Genomic DNA, 21,959 nt, shown 5'->3' on the forward strand with positions numbered 1-21,959 from the left:
ACCCTAGTGGCCCCGAGCTTCTGGACTCAGCCTTCCAGCCTTAGGCAGTCAGATGAGTGAGAGCAGCTGAGAAGTTTCTGATCACTGCAAAGAGACATTCCTACATAGATCCCTCCGTTAATTTCTCTGACATTGTTTTTTATGAAATGAAGCAAGTGACCCATATTCCAACAAAATATCTTAATCAAATAGGCTGGGGAAATGGAGGGCAAACCCCAGTCAAGTGGGCAGGGCGTCTTCACTGTGGGGCATCTCAGGGGTCCAGCTGTGAGGGAGCATCTGTAGCCCGGGTGCCCCACACAGGAGCCATTGTCTGCTTGTCTGCACTGTGAGCTGGCTTGGTTTTCCCAAATTGTTTATTTTCATCTTTTCCCTCAGTAAAAATACATGTTCATTGTAACTGGTGGTAGTGTCATTCCTGACAAGACTGGGCTCCGGCGGGGGAAGGGACCCTCTCTGCCCGATGCCTGTGCATGTTCTCTGTCCACAGTAGGAGGCCTTCATTCATCTGTGCAGCAGCTCACTGGGAGCTGTGCTGGAGACGGGGCACGTGAGACTCAGAACCTGCCATCAGACCACTCTGCTCCCACGCCCAAATACCTCACCCCCAGAGTGACATCCCCGCTCCTTACCCTGGCCTGCAGGGCCCCCAGAACCTGGGCATCCCAACTTCAGGCCTCATCCTCCCCAGCTCTCCCTTTTTTTTTTTGGTTATATTTATTTATTTATTTTTGGCTGCTTTGGGTCTTCGTTACCACACGTGGCTTTCTTTAGTTGCAGTGCGCGGGCTTCTCATTGCGGTGGCTTCTCTTGTTGCGGAGCACAGGCTCTAGGCTCACGGGCTCAGTAGTTGTGGCTCGCGGGCGCTAGAGCGCAGGCTCAATAGCTGTGGTGCATGGGCTTAGTTGCTCTGCGGCATGTGGGATCTTCCCGAACCAGGGCTCGAACCTGCATCCCCTACGTTGACAGGTGGATTCTTTTTTTTTTTTTTTTTTTTTTTTTTTGTGGTACGTGGGCCTCTCACTGTTGTGGCCTCTCCCGTTGCGGAGCACAGGCTCCAGATGCACAGGCTCAGCGGCCATGGCTCACGGGCCCAGCCGTTCCCTCCCCAACTCTCTTTGTTTTCTTCCCAGCTCTGGCCACACCGGCCTCCTTGCTGTCCCTGAGACCTGACCAGCGTCTCTGGCCTCAGGGTTTCTGCATCCACACGTGCCTCTCTGATGCACGTCAGTCAGCTGTCCTCTCATCACAGGCCTTCCCCAACCCCCTGGTAGAGTCCTGGTGCTGTCACTCACTCTGACACTGCAGGCACTCCCTGCCCATCCCTGCTTCATTTTTCTCCACAGCACTTAGCACTACCCGATGATACCTCGTGTTTGCATTTATTTCCTTATATATGTATCACCAGTCTTTATTAGTCTCTTGCACTAGAATGCAGGTTCCATGTAGGCATGGACTTTGGCTCTCCTGTTGACTGAAGTAACAGTGCCCGCTCATAGGAGGCTCCCAGATATGTGAGTAACAGTGAACACCATCTTGGAGCTCACGGTTCTTTGGAGGATGCAAAGGAAACAGGGAATGACTGACAGTGGGGCCACAAAAGGAGGTGGACAGGGGCCCCTAGTGACACCCTCAAGTGGGAGCATCAGAAGACGTGGCCAGAAGTCACATCTAAGCAGAAAGCTGCGGGATAAGTGGGAACGATGCAGGCAAAGAGCAGGGGGCAGGAGGAGAGTGTTGTGGGCATGGCGGTACCTGCCAGGTCCCCATGGAGGGCAGGCACCGGGACAGCAAGGAGGAGGAGCTGATTAAGGCCCCAGCTGAGCCCCGCCCCTGCATGTTCATTGGAACTGGTTGGCTGCGTCTTGTTACTCCTGTGCCATTTTCCAATTGAATTGCTTCAGTAGGGAAAAAAGCTACCATTTATAAACACCATCACAGGAAATCATTAAAAAGCAGCCATTTCATTATGCCTGCTACATTGGCAAACTTGCATAAGCAACCCAGAGGTTTTCTTGAGCTGGATTTTATATACAGAGTTTGCTGCAGTATATTTGCTGATCTCCACTTAAGAAAACAGGAGTATTCCCTTCATCAAAACGCACTTTTGTTTTCAAACCCCACTCATCACAGCCTGGCTGCCCCCTCGATAAGCTGGCGCCAGGGCACTGTCCTCAGAGCCTGGAGGAGTAAACCAGCAATTTAGAAAGTGTTTTGACTTACCTAAGCAGTCATATACAGCAGAAAGGTCCCGGCGGTGTCACACTGCATCTTAAAATAAATTGCATTACCTCTGTTCAAACCTGGTCACATAATCGTTTATGAAGTAAAGATAACTAACTAGACAAAGATAAGGTAGGAATTATGAGTTGGGATTCCTATTTCGTAATTTGGCAGAGAGTCCTAGTTCAAAGGGAGGCTGCATATCATAACTAACATGCTTTGTTCACTTACTTGGTGTTGAGCATTTACATCCATCCTCATGTTCAATCCTCAGCCTTGAAGGAGGCCCTGTAAATCTCCTCATCTGTAAAACTGGGATGACAGAGTTCAGAGAGGGCAAGTCATTTGTCCAAGACCGCACAGCTAAGCAATTGTCTTTGTTGTTGCCGCCCATGTTTCTATAGATGGCTTTGCTTTTACACACCCCTGCTTAAATGGTGAAGCATGCTTATGGATGGTGTACTCCGCCTAACTGCCCTCCTTTGAGGTCTCTAGTACCAGTGGCAGAATTTAGGGAGCAGCTGTCTGATTACAGCACCTGGCTTACTAGCAGAGTATTTGTTGTTCACTGAGATCTTGCAGGTCTCCATCTTAGAAACAACACCCTTAGACCAAACCATTCTGGGTGTTACAGTAGAGCTGAGCACAGATGTGTGAGACGGGCTCAGCGTTGCGTCATGCATGTTAGCATTTGTGGGGTGCACTCCCTCTAGCAGGCTGTCTTCCCAGCTCTGTTCATGGAACAGCAAAGCTTGTCTGGAGCAATTGTCTATAAACCAAACAAAATCCCTGACCTGATGGACCTTTTCACAGGCTGTGATGGGTTCTGCTCCTGTGTTTTGAGATCTTTTCTGGTTTTAGGTGAGAAATTCTTATTTTTGTGGAATTTAGCAATGCTGAACTATTAAACCCTTAGCGAGGACAGGAAGCATATGATACCATGTTTGCTGGTGTGATCATTTAGATAGAGATTTCCTCCTTGTGCGTAGTTTTTGGAGGACAACCAAGGAAGAATTTACACATGAAACCTGGCTATTTGGCGTGACTGTGACTGTGAAATATGTTTAATGTTGAAGCCAGATTTTCCTGGCTTAATGGCCCATGAGACTTACAGGCTTCAGGAGAAATCTTCCAAAGTGTCGAGCAGCCCCTCGCGGTGGGGACAAAGCGGGGGTCGGGGCAGGGAAAGCAGTTCCGCCTTCTCTAAAAATGATTTCTGCAGAGTGGGAGAGAAGTGTTTACAAAGGCAGGGCAGCCTGTCCAGAGAAAACTGGATTTTTGTTAGGAATGAGGCACTAAGTAGGCAGTTATATTCCAGCAGAGAATTTTTAGAGGAGAATCAGATCATTGGTAACCTGATTCTGAAACTTTGAGAAACCAGTCCCCAGGTTGGAAAAGTTAGGACTGAAACTAGTTACCCTGACTTGACGATGGAACAACCCAAGCCCTGTGTTGCTTTTGTTTTTCTTCTCCTTACTTTAACTGGGCAGCTTAATTTATCCCAAGAGGTTCATGATGTTGGTTGGTCATCCCTGAGAACCAAGCCCAGGGAAGGCTTAGAAGTTTCAAACATTGTCTCACCGGGGGCTCTGTGTACTTCCTCCCGGGGATCTGAGCCTGGTCAGACAAGGCCTGTCTGTGAATGTTAGCAGGGCCAAGTGGCCAAGGAGGCCACCTAATATCATTCCAGAACTTTCCTTACAGAGTAACCAAGCTTGAGAGCGGGAGAGATTATGGCTCCACTTCACTTTGTGGTTCTTTGAAATATTTCCCTCAAACTCTGCTATTCAGTAATTTTTCAGCGCCCAAAAGAGACTTAGAGTTTAAGATAGATATGGAAAGGAATTGATCTGCCACGTTTGCTCAGAATGAGCTCCCATGATTGTTAGGTTCATGAACTCCTCTCCTAAGATAAGCAGACTTTATTTTCTAAGCAGACCATGTCTTCTCAGGTTGGATTGTTTTTTGGGTTGTTTGGAACTCATGACATCTTTTTCCTTAAAACCAGTGTCATAAGGAGTGTTAGCTGCCCAGACCAGCCCCGGAAGCCTATTTCGTCTATAATGGTAATAAAGTACGGACCTCACTAGTGTTACTGCAGCCCACCCATCGCTGTGGACATTGTTTTTGTGAGAAGAGGTTCTGCAGACCACATTAGCGTGCCACAAGCACATTTTCCAAGTTGATGATACTTGGTCAGTGAGCAGTCTAAGAAAACTTGATACTTTTTTTTTTAGTGATTCAGCATTTTTATTGATTATATTCCATTAGAAGTTATTATGCAATAATGGCTGTGTAATTCCCTGTGCTGTATGATATATCCTTGTCACTTATCTATTTTATATATAGTAGTATGTTTTTTTTGGAGTATAATTGCTTTACAATGGTGTGTTAGTTTTTGCTTTACAACAAAGTGAATCAGTTATACATATACATATGTTCCCATATCTCTTCCCTCTTGCGTCTCCCTCCTCCCATCCTCCCTATCCCACCCCTCTAGGGGGTCATAAACCACCTAGCTGATCTCCCTGTGCTGTGCGGTTGCTTCCCACCAGCTATCCAACCTACGTTTGGTAGTGTATATATGTCCATGCCACTCTCTCACTTCGTCACAGCTTACCCTTCCCCCTCCCTATATCCTCAAGTCCATGCTCTAGTAGGTCTGTGTTTTATTCCCGTCCTACCCCTAGGCTCTTCATGACATTTTTTTTCCTTAGATTCCATATATATGTGTTAGCATACGGTATTTGTTTTTCTCCTTCTGACTTACTTCACTCTGTATGACAGACTCCAGGTCCATCCACCTCACTACAAATAACTCAGTTTCATTTCATTTTATGGCTGAGTAATATTCCATTGTATAAATGTGTCACATCTTCTTTATCCATTCATCTGTTGATGGACACTTAGGTTGCTTCCATGTCCTGGCTATTGTAAATAGAGCTGCAGTGAACATTGTGGTACACGACTCTTTTTGAATTATGGTTTTCTCAGGGCATATGCCCAGTAGTGAGATTGCTGGGTCGTATGGCAGTTCTATTCGTAGTTTTTTAAGGAACCTCCATACTGTTCTCCATAGTGGCTGTATCAATTTACATTCCCGCCAACAGTGCAAGAGTGTTCCCTTTTCTCCACACCCTCTCCAGCATTTATTGTTTGTAGATTTTTTGATGATGGCCATTCTGACCAGTGTGAGATGATATCTCATTGTAGTTTTGATGATTAATGATGGAGATTAATCTAATGATTAATGATGTTGAGCATTCTTTCATGTGTTTGTTGGCAATGTGTATATCTTCTTTGGAGAAATGTCTATTTAGGTCTTCTGCCTATTTTTGGATTGGGTTGTTTGTTTTTTTGATATTGAGCTGCATGAGCTGCTTGTGTATTTTGGAGATTAATCCTTTGTCAGTTGCTTCATTGGCAAATATTTTCTCCCATTCTGAGGGCTGAAAACTTGATACTTTTAAAAATTAGCTTAGAAAAAGTCTTTCATTACCTTTACACGTTCAACTCATGCGGTCTTTATCGAGTACTACTCCGTGCCCAGTGTTGTGAGCGCCTAGGAACACAAGGATGGATGAACAGAGTCCCTGCTCCCTAGAGCCAGACTTCGTAGGGTCCATGTGTCAGGTTATAAGTAATTATGGGGAATGCGATGCCTCAAAGAAAGAAGTAAATATGAGACTATAGGTAATCGGGGAAGACTCACTGGAAGAGCAGATTTTAAGGCAAAGCTTTAAAAAGAACCATTATGAAAAGAGAATGAGGGGCTTCCAAACTAGGCAGACACATAACCATTAACTGTGATGTGAATGCCGAGCCCCAGGAGTAAGTACGTTTGAAGTTGGGACCATATTTTGGAGCAGATTCATTCTGGTAAATGCACGTTGTTTGGAATCAAAGGACCAGGGGAAAATTTCTAACATCTAGCCTATTTAGGTATATTTTTATTTGGGTTAGGGTTCTTACAGGGGGTTCAACAAAAGTAGAGGCAGCCTTTAACACCGTATTCAAAATGAACCAACTCTGGTATGGTTTATTGCGTACAGCACTGGGGATAGGTCTAATTGATCCTGAGAGGAAAGAGGAAAACCAGCTTTGCCCACTAGTATGTGTTTAACCAAGAAAGCATGCTGGTGAGGCGTCATTTCCATAGCCATGAATGTCCTCTGGCCTCCTTTCCTGATTTCCCAGGTGCTTGGGTCTTCCCTCAGACAGCAACATAAAAACCTAAGGCTCTGGGTTGTCATTAGAATAATAGACCCTGAGCTGTCTTTTCTCCAGCTGCTATAAGAAGTCTAACTGGGGGAAGTTGCATTTGGAAAAGATGGCCCACCCAGGCAGGAGCTGCAGACTCTTGACAGCGGTGGCCAGCAGATGGGGTGAGGAAAGCAGGCACAACAGTAGAGCACCATGGCCTGACGAGTCCAAAGGGGCAGCTGCTGGCCACTCAGCCCATTGCTGTCATGGGAAGAGCTAGGCCCGGTATTTCCTGACCTTCTCATTTTACAGGAATAGCTGTAAATTCTAATAATTTTTAAATGCTGACAATTGATTAAAAAATGTTTTTTTAAGAAGGCTGCACCAGTTATGAAACCCTGCCATCCAAACAAAACACATCTTTGGCTGCAGGGGGCTAGTTTGCATCCTCTGGTTGAAGGGGAGATGTCCCTTCCATTTATTCTTTTTTATCCTCTGATTCATCTCTACAGCAAATTAGACAGCTAGAAGGCAGAGTGCCAAGTTTGTGTGAGCTTAGCCTTGCCCAGAATTCCCTTTACGTTGTACTTGAATGGTCTATAGCTTAAATTTAATTGAAAGTTAGTATCAGAAGAAACCATATGAAATCTGCATATGTGGGAAATTGTGGCTGAAAAGACTCGCAGTCACATCGCTTCACACCACATATGAGGTCCCAGGTACCTAAACTCTTTTAGCATGTAATTGTTAAAAACACATTGAGTTCCTTGTGCAACTGGAATGCTTCCTCCTTTCTGACAGGAGATCATTCATTTCTGCCCTGGCTGCCTGGGAGCACGGCACTAAGTAGAAGAGTCAGCCCTAGCAGCTGTGTTCACCTCCATTTTGCTTCCTCAGCCTTTCCCTGGTTCCAGTCATTGTGTTTTTCCCTTATTCGTGGTTGCGTGCTATGTGCTACCTCAAATTCATTTTTATAAAGATATAACCTCTGGTAGAGGAATGAGTATTTGCTGCAAAGGACATCCTCTTTGTCCCATGGACACAGAACCGAGCCATTAGCTTTACTTTACAAAGCACGGCATAGCCTGAGGTGCTGCAGAGGGTCTGCCTCGTGTGACCCTTCACACCGGAGTTCCATGTCAAGTGTGCAGTGCAGTGGCACTATGTATATTCACAGAGCTGTGCAACCATCACCAATATCCATTTTCAGAATTTTCTTATCCTCCCAAACAGGAATTCTGTATTCATTAAACAATATTGCCCCATTCACCCAACTACTGTAACCTCTCTTCTTTCTTTTTTTTTGTATTTTTATTTTTTAAATTAATTTATTTATTTATTTATTTTTGGCTCCGTTGGGTCTTCGTTGCTGCACGCGGGCTTTCTCTAGTTGCGGTGAGCGGAGGCTACTCTTCGTTACGGTGCGCGGGCTTCTCATTGCGGTGGCTTCTCTTGTTGCGGAGCACGGGCTCTAGGCGTGCAGGCTTCAGTAGTTGTGGCACGTGGGCTCAGTAGTAGTTCGCGAGCTCTAGAGCGCAGGCTTAGTAGTTGTGGTGACATGGGCTTAGTTGCTCTGCGGCATGTGGGATCTTCCTAGACCAGGGATCGAACCCGTGTCCCCTGCATTGGCAGGCAGATTCTTAACCACTGTGCCACCAGGGAAGTCCCTCTTCTACTTTCTATGAATTTGCCTACTCCAGGTACCTAATATAAATGGAATCATATAATATTTGTCCTTTTGTAACTGACTTATTTCACTTAGCCTAATGTTTTCAAGGGTCATCCATGTTGTAGCAGTATCATAATTCTGTCCCTTTTTAAGGCGGAATAATATTCTGTTGTGCGTTTATACCACATTTTGCTTATCCATTCATCTGTCAACAGATACTTGGATTATTTCCATCTTTTGACTATTGTGAATAATGCTGCTGTGAACATTGGCATACAAGCATCTGTTTGAGTCTATGCTTTCAGTTTTTTGGAGTATGTACCTAGGAGTGGAATTGCTGGGTCATATGGTAATTCTGTGTTTAACTTTTTCAGGAACCACCAAACTGTTTTCTACAGTGGCTGCACCACTTTACATTCCCCCCAACAATGTGCAAGGGTTACAGTTTCTCCATATTCTTGTCAACACTTGTTCTTTTCTCTTGTTGTTGTTTTTGATAACTACCATCCTCTCCGTAGTGTCAATCTTGCCTTTAATCCATGCTGACAGTATCTTCCTTTTGGGGAGTCTGTGAACATTTAATGTAGTTAATGATCGATTGATTGTGGGTCTTTCAGTTTACTATTTTTTTTCTGTTTGCCCCTTCTGAATTTTTTGTTCTTCTATCCATCCTGTCTTCCTTCTTTTGGGTTAACCGCATAGTGTTTAGAATTTTATTTTATTTATTGGTTTCTGGCTATTGCCTCTTCATTGTTATTTTCTAGTGATTGTTCTAAGAATTACATTATACATCGTGAATTTTTCCGAGTCCACTCACAGTTAATATTCCTCCTTTAATTCTGATATATGTCCCTCTTTTGCCTCTCCCGGGAAACAACAGCTATGAGTAGGTACCCTCAGAGGCTTGGCTGAACTGGCCTGTTCTTGTCCACACAGCAGTACTTGTTTTGGGTTGGAGCAGTGTGGTGAAGATAGCCCTAGACACAGAAGGCCAACACTGTAGTTCAAGCCCTGCCCCCCACCCATTGTCCAGCCGTGGGTGAGTAACTGGGTGTCTTCAAGTCTCAGGTTCCTCCTCTGTGGAGCGAGGCTTACCACCTTCCTGCTGGGGTGGAACTTGATGATGTATGTGAAGGCCCTTTCTGAGGTGTCAAGAGTGCTGATCAAACCAAAGTCACAGTGATCATCACCTAAATGAGGAGCCTTTTTTTTTCATTGTAGTAAAAAACGCATTACATAAAATTTACCATCTTAACCATTTTTAAGTGTACCAGTCCGTACTATTAGTTATATTCACATTGTTGTGCAACAGATCTCCAGAACTTTTTTTATCTTGCAAAACTGAAATTGTACCCATCAAACAATACCTGCCCCGTCCCCCTCCTTCCAGCCCCTGGTAACCACCTTCCTACTTTCTGTCCCCTATGCATTTGACTACTTTAGATAGCTCATATAAGTGGAATCATACAGTATTTGTCTTTTAGTAACTGCCTTATTTCACCTAGCTTAATATCCTTAAGGTTCATCCATGTTGTAGCATGTGTCAGAATTTCCTCCCTTTTTAAGGCTGAATAATATTCTGATGTATGTATATACCACACTTGGTTTATCCATTCATTCACCGATGGACACTTGGGTTATTTCCATCTTTTGGCTATTATGGACGTGATATACAAGGATCTGCCTGAGGGCCTACTTTCCATTCTTTTGGGTATGTACCCAGCAGTGGAATTGTTGGATCACGTGGTAGTTCTAGTTTTAATTTTTGAGGAGCTGCCATACTGTTTTCCAAAGCAATTGCACCATTTTACTATTCCCACCAACAGTGTACAAGGACCCCAATTTCTCCACTTCCTCACCAATACCTGTGATTTTCTGTTGTTGTTGATATAGTAGCCATCCTAATGGGCCTGAGATGATATTTCATTGTGGTTTATAAATGAGGCACTTTCTGTTTGTTCTGGAACTCTTGGTCCCTTGTCAGTTTATCTTGCTCCTCTGGTCCCGTAACTTAAACTTCGGGTCTTTTATAAAGACTCCAACTACCTTGACCTTCAGTGTTGAAGCTCCAGTGCCTGGCAGGGCCCATACCATGCAGGGCATTGGAGGCCAAGGGAAGGAACTGAGGGTTTATTCAAAGTCTATGTTTAGAAGAATATGCCACCAACTGAAAGATAAGGCCACCCTGTATTGAGTAGCGTTGATGGTGGGGTGCATGGTGGTGAGTGATTGGTGCTATGCAACAGCACCAACAGGGGACCCAGAATATCTGCTTCTGCCAGCCTGGCCACCCTGTCCTACTGTGAGGCCCCAAACTGGGAACACTGACAAAAGACAGCCAAGGGTCACCTGATTACTGGTGGGGCTTATGTAAAACCAGTGAGTAATAGGCAGGAGTGTGTGGGGTTCATCATCCAGCCTGTGTGATACACATTGGGCTTCCTAAGACCAAGGAAAGCATTTATAGCCCTCCTAGGTATGAATAGAATATGCTCCTGAGCTGTTTGCAGTCTGCATGTTAATTTAAATGCCTTCCTCCATCTTCCTTATTTATTTATTTATTTGGTTGCACCAGGTCTTATTTGCAGCTCGTGGGCTCCTTAGTTGTGTCATGCAAACTCTTAGTTGCGGCATGCATGTGGGATCTAGTTCCCTGACCAGGGTTCGAACCTGGGCCCCCTGCATTGGGAGTGTGGAGTCTTATCCACTGCGCCACCAGGGAAGTCCCCGCTCCGTGTTCCTGATGCTTCATCCTATACTTGCATCATGCTGTCTGTGGTTACTTTCCCCAGGGTGGTGGGAGAGAGGACTGTGGCTTTTGCCATGTACATCTGTGAGCCTCTCAGAGTTGAAAGTCTCATGCTCATCTCTGTACCCTGCTTCTAGCCTGAGGCCAGGGCTCAGCAACTGATTAAAGAATGAGAAAAAAAGACTGATCAGGTCCCTACACTTGCCTCCTGTTCCCTGTATCCCAGCATCCTCAGGACACAGCCTGGTGGCACCTCTCCAGTCCTGCTCTGAAGACCCCTCAGCAGACATGTCCAGGGTGATCATTGCATCAGGTGGGGCCATGCTAGGGAAATCCTTTTTTTTTTTTTTTTTTTTTTTGCGGTACGTGAGCCTCTCACTGTTGTGGCCTCTCCCGTTGAGGAGCACAGGCTCCGGACGTGCAGGCCCAGCGGCCATGGCTCACGGGCCCAGCCGCTCCGCGGCATGTGGGATCTTCCCGGACCGGGGCACGAACCCGTGTCCCCTGCATCGGCAGACGGACTCTCAACCATTGTGCCACCAGGGAAGCCCTAAGGAAATCCTTATGAATGGCTGCATAGAGACATCTTCCTTCCTCATCCCACTCAGGAATAATGCAAATAATTCAGGGGTATGTGTTAACTGCAGCTCAGAGTACCAGGAAACCCTGCACCTCAAGGTCAATGATCCTTTGGAGAAACTTCTCCATTTGTTACCCTGGAATTAAGTGTGCTCTGGAGATAGTTTCATTAGCGTGTGTGGGAACTAAGGAGTGCTGCTCCTGGCTCTGGACCTCCTGGTCTTGAGTTGGTGATGGGCACCTGCTGTCCATCTCCAGAGGGCTTCGGCAGTGGGGATTGTCCTCCTCTTGTCAGCAGTTCAGGGCATGGTCCATACTGAGGACAAAAAGCATAAGGTGGATGTAAAACATGCTGCTGTTGACAGTCTATTTCTAGTCTTGCTGGCTCTTAAATATATGATGATGTGGTATTTATATTTGGTCATTTAAAAAATAACTTTTGATTGCCTATCCTGTGTTGGAGATGAAATGAGGAGGAAGGTCAAAGTCCCTTCTTTCTTGAAGCTTGCACTTTAGTAGAGGAGAGATGACAGACACATAGGTCAGAGCAGATAGTGATAATTGCCATGGAGAAGACAGGATAATAGGACAGGGACTAAGGGGGAAGAGATGGAACCCCATGCTTTAGACAGAGAAGAGCTTGGTGAGGAGGTGGCATTTGAGCTGAGAGCTGAACGTAAGAGGAGATTTGGGTAGAATTCAGTCTCAGCAGAGGGAACAAAGGAAAAGGAAGCCCTGGGGCAGATGAGAGGTTGGCATCTTCCAGGGATGGAGAGAAGGCAGGAGCATGAACACAGCATAGTGGTGCGGCAAGGACCACAGATGAGGCAAGGACCAGAGAAGCCAGTGGTTCCCGCCCCGACTACACGTTAGGGTTATCTGAGGAGCCTAAAAAATTTTCCAGTGCCAAAGCTCCACCCCTAGAGATTGTGATTTAATTGGCCTGGGCGGGGCCTGGACATTGGTGTTTTGTAAAAGCTCCCCAGGAATTTCCACGGTACAGCCTCAGCCTGAGTTGAAACATCAACAGGGTTGATCGTGCAGAGCCTTAGAGACTCTGGTGAGGAGTTTAGACTTTAGCTGAATGATAGTGGGAAGCCATGTAACGGTTTGGGCCAGGGGAGTAACATGATCCAGCTTATGTCCTTAAGAGACTCACTGTGGCTACAGTGTTGGGGACTGGAGGTAGGAGGTTGTTCAGGTGGCTCAGTTGAGCAATGATGGTGGCTCGGACCAAGGCTGGTGTCGGTGGAGATGGTAAGAAGAGGTCAGTTTGGGGATATGTTTTGGAGGTTGCAGTCAAAAAATGGATTGGATTTGGGGTGTGAAGTAAGAGGAAATCAAGGTTGCCAGAGAGTTAACCGGAGTAACTGGGAGGATGGTAGTGCTGTTCACAGAGCTGGGAGAGATGGGGAAAACAGGTTGGAGAGGAGGGGGAGTCATTGAGTTCATTGGTTGCAGTGAAAGCTTCACACTTCTCTTCTGTCTAGATTTAGGCAACTTGTAGATAGAGGCAGTCAAATAAAGTTGCCCAGAATATTCTGAGAAATCCTCTTACCATAATGCTGAGAGTTTTCTTGAAGTCTTCCACAAGTGAGCACCAAAGGCAATGGACTGTTTTAGGGCATGGAACCTGCCATGAGAAGGGAAGAGGAGGGAAGTGTGAAGGCATTAAGCTTCTTTCATCCAGGAGTCAGGCCGGGTGTAAGGGAAAGGCGTACTTTGATAAATTGCTGTCGTTAACACCTGTCTTGCTATAAGAATTGAATGGCATAGTGATACATAGAATCCAAAATAGGTTGACCTATTTATATTTGACTTAAGGGGATTTTTGCCCCCCAAAAATTATCTTTTAAGATATGTCTAGTTCACATTAAGATTATAATTAATTCTCCTACCTGGACTAAGCCCTGGGTGTCCAGCAATTAAAAGTAACCCAGGGGCTTCCCTGGTGGCGCAGTGGTTGAGAGTCCGCCTGCCGATGCAGGGGACACGGGTTCGTGCCCCGGTCCGGGAGGATCCCACATGCCGCGGAGCAGCTGGGCCCGTGAGCCATGGCCGCTGGGCCTGCGCGTCCGGAGCCTGTGCTCCGCAACGGGAGAGGCCACAGCAGTGAGAGGTCCGTGTACTGCAAAAAAAAAAAAAAAAAAAAAAAAGTAACCCAGACTTTCAAGTCAGAATCAAATTATTAGAATTGCTTACAAGACATTTACATGGAGAACAATATGGAATTTGTTAGAATAGTTTGTTTTCCCCCTGATGGAAGAAGTGGTATAAATTGCAGTGGTAGAGCCTGTTGATTGGTTATATCAGGGGAAAAAGTCTTGATTATAAGCTCGCTGAGGGCAAGAACTGTCCCTTATACAGTTGCTATTTTTTTTAAAACACCTAGTGTCTCTGCTCACTCTGGGTTTTTTTTTCGTTTAGATAACTTATGAGATCTTTTTAGCTGAAACTTTTTCTGAAATCAGTCCTCATCTGAATGGCTGAGCAGCAAGGTTGACCAGAAGTCCTAACGGCCCCTCTGGGACACTTCTTTGTTCTTACTAGAGAAACTTGAGATGTGGCTGCCTTTGAGTGAAAGACGAGAGAATGCAATGTGGCATGGCTGTCTAGAAAATGGCCATGGTCTGAAACTCCTTAATAAAGCCTTTGCATGGGCCCCAGGCCTCAGAAGGCCAGCAGGCTGGGAGATCAGGCTGCCGGTGTTAAGCTTGGACATGTCCAGCTCCACTGCTGTCCATTTCACCTGAATGGGTTCCTCTCCGTAAGCAAAACAGAGAGCGCTCATTGCCCACCTGCCTGCTTAACTTGTCGTATCCGCATCCACTTGCAGATAACTGCAGCGACCTGAACTCGGAACTGCAGAGGGTGCTGACGGGGCTGGAGAATGTGGTCTGCTGCAGGAAGAAGAGTAGCTGCAGCCTCTCGGTGGCAGAGGTGGACAGGCACATCGAGCAGCTCACCACTGCCAGCGAGCACTGTGACTTGGCTATTAAGGTAGGACCCCCCCACCCCACCCCATCCTCTCTGTCTGGCTCTTTTCAGATCATGTGAGGGAAATGATCAGGTGCCTTTCTTCTGAAGTGTGATTTTACTCAAAGACCTATTAGAGAGTGAGTGTTTCTAAGAAAGCCATACTAAAGATTGGGCCACCAGGGAGAAGCAGGAGCCCTATAAATTTTTGCTGGGTTGACTCACATCAGAAAAAGTCATTATATCAATAGTCAAGATCACTGGTTTTGCTGCAAAAATGACTACTTCCTTGGAAACTATTAGACTACTAGTATTGAACCATGTCATTTTAGTGTGGTTCATCATGTAGCATTCTGGGGTGATAAGATTAACTTGGAAATTTTGTTAAAGCTTTCAGGTCTCTGGAATATTATTTCCAGAGTTATCTATTCATGGTGCTAACAAGGGGGAAGTTCAGGGCCTGTACGAGTCATCTATCCTGAGTGTACTGGACTGGACCTCAGTCCCGCCTTTCATGTGCATTCATCTTACTGCTTAGGGAGGGCCAGGTGAGAAGAATCTGCTGCATCTGCACAAACTCATCATGAGCATTGGGAATGTCAAGTCCCCTTGATACAGGGCCTCTGGTATCTTTATGTTACTTCACCAGAGCTTAGTGACCTAGGCATCACAGTTCAAACTGAAAAGTCTGAGAGGAGCCTATATAAAGGGAAATTGTGATGTGTTATTTGAAAAATGTCTGGGGACTCTGAGCCCAAGTTTCTATCAACAGGAATCCTGGATTTCACAAAAGAGCTATGGTATCTTGAGGTAAACCATGATTCATGTTTATAATACATCTGGTTTCCCATCTTTATTCATCACAATTATAAATACATAGTTGATGTGGTTTGGGAAACCACTAGTATTTCTTTCTTTGGAATCTCCAGACCCTGTATTTGATTGTAATGTCAGCTTGGGTACTAGCCCCAGCCTTAGCATTGAGAGGGAAGGAGGAAGCCAAAGGTGTCTGCCAACCAGCAAGGGACAGAGCAGGCCCTGGAGTGGGGCTGAGTAGGACATGAGTCTCTGACTTGAGAGGAAGGACAGAGCACTGCATGTGGAAAGTGGCAGCACGATTTGGGTAACTGTCCTCATCAGGGAACCAATGTGAGCATCCAAGAGTGACACATCCTTACGTCACCCATTTTTGAGACCTGTTTCCCATCCCATCTCTTCACTGCCTTCTACCCCTACATGGCAGTCCCACCTGGTCTTTCCAAATCATTTGGTGCATGCTTCCTTTTCCAAAGGACAATAATTGCGAATGAATAGTTTCTGAAAGCAAACAGAATGAGTTGTTCCTTTTTTTTCAAATTTTATGCGTGTTTCTTCTCCATTAATACTGGTGTTTTTAATGAATTTTTAAAAAATCTCTCCATGTAGTATTAAGATTCTGTTCTTCTTAAGCACATAGCTGTGTTATTAATTAAATCCCTGCTGTCTTAGAAACCTCCACAATGAACTTACTCTTTTCTGTGTCACTGAGGTTTATTTTTGTCTTTCTTATCTCGGGACTGAACCTCATTCACACCTTCTGATTCTTTTGTGACACTAAAAGCTGTAAACAGTGATGTGACCTATCCAACTGCTGAGTTGGAACATGGGAAGCCTGTAATTTAGGAAACTTCAAGTTAGATTTTGTATGCAGTTTGCAACTTCACGTTTACTCTATCGGGATCACTAACTGGCTTGCTGTCTGGTTATGTGTATTCACCGACTCTGGACCGTGGGTGAGGGAGATAAACATCTGTGTGGACATGACAGGTAGCACTACTGATAGACTTAAATACCAGGAAGGGATTGTGCTTTTCTTACTGGGGGGACTGCTGGGTAACACAGACTGTGACCCAGGCAAGTGACAGAGCCTCATCTGAAAATGGGGAGAGGATAGATAATCGGGGGCTCTCGCTAGTCTTGATTACATTCTGCAGTGAAGTGACTGTGGAACCCACCCCTCTGGGGACACTCACCCCGGGCTGGCCTGTTTTCTCCCCCTCCCATTTCTCCCAGGGAACTCACTTGGCTTGTCTCTCTGGCTGTGTTTTCCAGACAGTGGAGGAGATCGAAGGGGTCCTTGGCCGGGACCTGTATCCCAACCTTGCTGAAGAGCGGTCTCGATGGGAGAAGGAGCTGGCTGGGCTGAGGGAAGAGAACGAGAGCCTGACTGCCATGCTGTGCAGCAAAGAGGAGGAGCTGAACAGGACCAAGGCCACCATGAACGCCATCCGGGAGGAGCGGGACCGGCTGCGGAGGAGGGTGAGTGCCAGGCCTTTCCCTGGGGGCTGGGGCCAAAGGAGAAGCCAGCTGGTAGAGCCAAGGCAGCCCCAAGAATTTGGTGGCGTTTCTAGTCTTGTGAATCACCATCCCTTTCTGGTGATGAAGTCGTTCTTGAAAGTGTTCTGAAAGTGCTGAGACGTGCAGGTAAGAGTTTTAAAAACATTCTTCTCTGCAATCACAGATCTAAGTGGATGCTAGAAATTATCCCAGTGCAGTGATTCTCAACCATTCTCTGGGGACACACATCTTCCCCCAAGCTCAATTAAAATGTTCTTCCTTTGAGGTAGGATAATATTTTATAATTTGCAAAAATATACAGAATTTCCCCTTGGCAGTTTCTTCTGTAAATTTTTCTTGAAACTTATAGTACCTGCTCTCACATATCCATACTGAGTCTAATGTGACATGTCCTCTCCTCTAGCGCAGACTCATTAAAGTTAATAATCTTATATATATATTTGTGTGTGTGTGTTCTGAGAGAGAGAGAGAGAGAGAGAGAGAGAGAGAGAGAGAGAGAGAGAGAGAGAGTGTGTGTGTGTGTGTGTGTGTGTAATTCCTGGTGGTCACCCCAGCTCACTAAATGGCTCTGTGGCCTGAACATGTTTGAGAACCACTTTGCTTAGGAAATACAGCCATTATTAAAGGAGCTGATGTTTCAGGATAGAAATGTTTGGCAGAGTTGTCAAAGCACTCCCTTTTCCAAAGATGGAGTTTTTTCTTAGGAACCCACAAGTACTTCTTTGTTTGGCTGTTAATTTGATCTGTGATTGGACTGGAGGTGAAGCAATGAATTCTGCAATCAGAAACAATTCCCTCTGAATTTCACTTTGAATTACTAGACCTACTTTATTCTCTTTCTCCATTGTGGCAATATTAGAAGCTTGCTTTCTAGTTGTGCTGTGACTGGTAATTTTGCACACAGAGGAGAAAAAAAATACATCCAGTTGATCACACCATTACTCTTTAACTTGCTTTTCAGTAAGATCAGTGTGTGTACATCATTCTCCTTTTAATCTACATGCGGTTTTCATAATTGCCATTATTTATGAATATAGAAGAAATGACTATTTTTGAATGTTAGCAACTCTTTTCCTCATTTGTGGCTATTGCCAGCATTCCTCACTCTCATATCTGAATGTCATTTTGTGTGAACTCACACGCATAAGCTTATTTTCAGAACCCAGCTGTATCAGATGCCAGTCTCCGTCCTTGCAACAGCAGGTGTAAATCATTGCAGTCAGCAAAGACTTCGGGGCAAGCTGAGGACATTTACTTAGTGCTAAGGCCCACAGCACCTGTAATTTCCTGGGCTACACTCCCTGATCATTATGACTAATGCCCTAATTAGATGTGCTTGCTTAGCGTGCTGCGTTCTGATGGTGCTTACTTTGTGAAGGAAATGTTGGTCGTAGACCTAATTACATATTGCGGTTTAGAATAAATTTCCTCCTCTAACTTGAGTTACTAAAGCACAAGACAGCCCTTGATTGTGACTAGCAAAGGAGAAAAAGCCAGTTCCCCTTCGAGTATTTTCTCCAACTCTGGAGGTTAGTATTAAGGACAGCATAGTGTGATGGTAGCACACTCTGTGCCAGGGCTCTGTGACCACCTGGAGTCACAGCTTGATCTCCCGAGCCACTGTGAGACTCTGGCAAGTTACCTAACCTCTTGGTTTATTCCACCATGAAGTGGGGGTAATAATAGTACCCAGTGCAGGGAAACTAGGTAATCCTCATGATTACCTAAGCACTTAACCAACGCATGGCATGTAGTAAATGCTCAAAAATTATCAGTAATCGTTTGGGATGAAATCCAGAGATACCTGTTTAGTAGTCTGGAAAGATTAACCACCATACCATAGTTTTTCCCCCAAGAATTCTTATATATTTGAAGGACTCTTAGAACTCTTAGATGGACGTTGAATAACTACACACACACACACACACACACACACACACAGAGTACTCAAAATCTTTCTTCTGATCACATTTATTACCGTGTAAGTTTTGCAGTTAATAGTTTTATTTAAATTTATATAATTTATATAAATTTATATATTTTATATAAATTTATGTAATTTATATTTCCAAATAAAAATATATTGGGGAACTTGTATCTCTTCCTCAGTTGGAAATTTCCTCAGGAATTTGTATACATACCCATGAATTAGATTTATTTCTCTTTATTTCAAGACAATTGTGGGTGTCAGAATTTGCTAGATGCCTGTAAATGCCAGTTTGCTAGATTTTAAATGCTGGATGACTTCTACCTACCACCACCCAATATATTTTATTCCCCTGAGGAGAAATCTGTCTTTTGTGGTTGGTCGTTGTGTCTTCTTCATGATGTATAGCTCTGAGGAATGACTGAGGTCTAGTTTCATTTCCATCCTCGTGGTACTACACGATAACATGGCTGGTTGGCCGTTCCTGTCTTTCTAGCAACTCAGAATCCAGAGTTCATCAAAGTTGCGTGGAAAGCAATAGAGGCCCCCTTTTTTTTTTCGTTGCCCACGTTCATTGTATAGAATTTGAACTGACCAGATCAATAGGATTGGTGCTTGCCCCCTGCCTGTAATTAAACAGAGTGCTCTCAGGAGGTTTTCTGAGCCTTGTTCAAGATTTAATTAAATTAGATCTTTAATGTCAGGTAACAGATTGGGCTACTTGGCAGAGCAGTAACTAAGGAACAACAGGCAGACAGTTTTTATTACTAGTCCCGGCTCATTATTAAATGAGGTAATCATTTAGGTCTGCATGCTCTGTAATAGAGCCACTCATTTCCTCACACTGAAAGAAGTGGGTGTAATTTAGGCAAAGTAGAATTAATTACTCTAGAAAGGGAAGCACTTGGCTCTTCATTCATTCATTTTGTAAACATGATTGGTCATCTTCTCTGTGCTAGGCAGAGGGGGTATGGTGATGAACAGGACACAGACCCTGGCCTGAAGGATGTTTGGGAGACAGACCAATAAACAGGTCATTACAATGGTACATGTCAAGAGATAGGGAGGGGTAAACACAGGAGAAGCCCTGAGAACTCATAGGAGGGACATGTGATGGCAGGTCCAGCCTCTCTGTATTACGTATTTTTTACCTAATTGTTTAGGTCAGCTGCCGTTTAGCAAAAATGATCAGTGCTTTCCTCAGATAGTTTGGTAAAGCAAACTGGGTGTGACCACTGGCTCATGAATCTGTGTCCCATTGAACCATAGACTTGAATCAAACACAGGCAACACACATTCTTTATGAGGTTTTGTACAAACTCTTCAGAAAGTTCTGTCAAGTCAGTTATAGTTTTATTATAGCAAAAAGATACAAATCAGAGCCAGCCAAACTAAGAGACATACAGGTGAAGTCTGGAAGAGGTCTGAAGGCAAAGCTCCAGCTGTTTTCTTCGCCTGGAGTCCTGAATGGTGTGACCTCCTTTGCGCTGTGATGTGTGTCCAACTCGGAGTATCGGCAACCAGGGTAGTTCACCCAAGCTTCCGAATCCAAAGTTCTGATTGGGGTTTAATTATGTAAATGTGCTTGATTGAATTGTTGGCCGTGTGGTTGGATTCAGTTCCCAGTTCCTTCTCCTTTAGGGATATCAGGCTGATACCCTTTGGGCCATTTTTAAGTCTGTGAGTCTGCCAGGGATGGTGGTGCTGCACTGCGTCTACCCACAGTCATTCTAATGCAGGAGGGATCTCGGAGGTGTGAGGGGTCCGGCACTGTCCTACTCGGGCATGTGTGCAGCGTGCAGGTGTAGCACTCATCCTGTGAACTCACCGCCTGTGGCGATTTACTGACCATCCTCTTGTATGAGCCCAAGAGCCACCCCTAAAGCCATTAGTTCTAAATCCACTGGCGCCTGTTTCTAACTACTGCACTGGTTCTGAACACCTGATCGAATCCACTTTCACTGTTTGCCCACGTTATCTCGAAGGGCACTTGACGATCAGTGTTCACGCTTAAAGGGGGTTGGAAAGAGGAGTCCAAATCAAATGAAGGAGTCTGCTTAGAAAGAGTAATGACCTTAAAGGTTAACCATGTGTTTTATTATGTACTTCTTTCTACTAATTAATTCATTTATAATATGTACTTACTATTAGGCTGACCACCCTTACTGGGAGATAAGATGTATAGTGTCATGCCGAGGTGTCCAGAGCTGGTCTGTCTCTGAAGCAGCCATTCACTTCATCTGAATTATCTCCCACGATAGGCTGTGTCAGTATCGCTTTGATATTTTTAACTAAAAATTAGTAACAGCAGAGATATTTCTAGAAGTGAAATTGTTGTGACCTTACATAGGTTAAATAAAGGTTCGGCTCCGTTTTGCCTTATTTAGCCTTCGATCTCATGTGACCTCTTCTCACTCAGCCTCCCTCTCCGTGATACTTTTCTTGTCTATATATTGAAAATGCAGGACTGCTAAACAGTACTTTATATTTACTGTGAATTTGTGCCTGAATTCTATATGTGTGTATGCAAAAATATTTAAAATAGAGCAGAACAATTTAAGCCAATCTCATAATAGTTATGGGGTTGGGGGAGTGAGTACCTACGAGTATGGGTCAAAGGATATTTTGAACACTTCTGTAGTGTCCTAGTTTATTTTTTTAAGTGTGTATTCTTAGAGTTGTATGGTTTTTAATATATAGAAGTAGATTCACAATTCACAGAAATAGAACAGAAGCTAATATGCTAAAATATTAAGAGGCTAGTAAGTCTAGGCTGTGAAAAGATAGGCTTGTTTTTTTCTTTCTACTCTTCCTTAATTTTCAAATTGAAGAAACAAAAAAATAAAGTATGGATTATGGACCATGATTGGTATCTCCCAGCTTTAATAACTTGACATCCACACACAAGCACAGTTACTCTCTTTTGTCCTTGATGGAAATTCGTTCATATTTTACTTGTTCCGTTTCTCTTAGGAGTTTCTTCATATGAGGAAGAAGATGCCAATATTAGCGAAGTTTAAATTCATAAAATGCTTATTTAAAAAAAAAACACAAAAAACCCAGCAACCCTATTTTCACGTTCCCAGCCCTAATCTGGCTTCGTAGGAGGGAGCTGAGAGGAGGGCCATCTTGCTCCAGTGTTCTCCTTCCACCTCAGTTTGGGAGTCCCAGCTGGCTCTTCCTTTGTGTGACTGGAGTATTGGTCAAGATGAGGATAGGTTACATAGCAGTAGCAAACTAACCCCCCAAATTTCAGTGGCATGGCCCACCAAAAGAGCTTATTTTCTGGTCACACT

General features: G+C 44.6%; 1 protein-coding gene across 3 annotated transcripts in view; it reads left to right on the forward strand.

Annotated features, from left to right (window-relative positions):
* MCC (MCC regulator of WNT signaling pathway) overlaps window positions 1-21,959 on the forward strand; it is a 427,170-nt gene that overhangs the window by 341,967 nt on the left and 63,244 nt on the right. For all 3 annotated transcript variants that reach the window (XR_010840207.1, XM_067031436.1, XM_059062176.2), the window contains 2 exons: window positions 14,260-14,423; window positions 16,491-16,697. Coding sequence is in view for 2 of the 3 variants with exons in the window: in XM_067031436.1 (XP_066887537.1) it covers window positions 14,260-14,423; window positions 16,491-16,697 (371 nt within the window). In the remaining variant the exon portion in view is untranslated. The remainder of the gene's footprint in view (window positions 1-14,259; window positions 14,424-16,490; window positions 16,698-21,959) is intronic.

The sequence above is a fragment of the Kogia breviceps genome, chromosome 4 (genome assembly GCF_026419965.1).
Source record: "Kogia breviceps isolate mKogBre1 chromosome 4, mKogBre1 haplotype 1, whole genome shotgun sequence".
NCBI lineage: Eukaryota > Metazoa > Chordata > Mammalia > Artiodactyla > Physeteridae > Kogia > Kogia breviceps.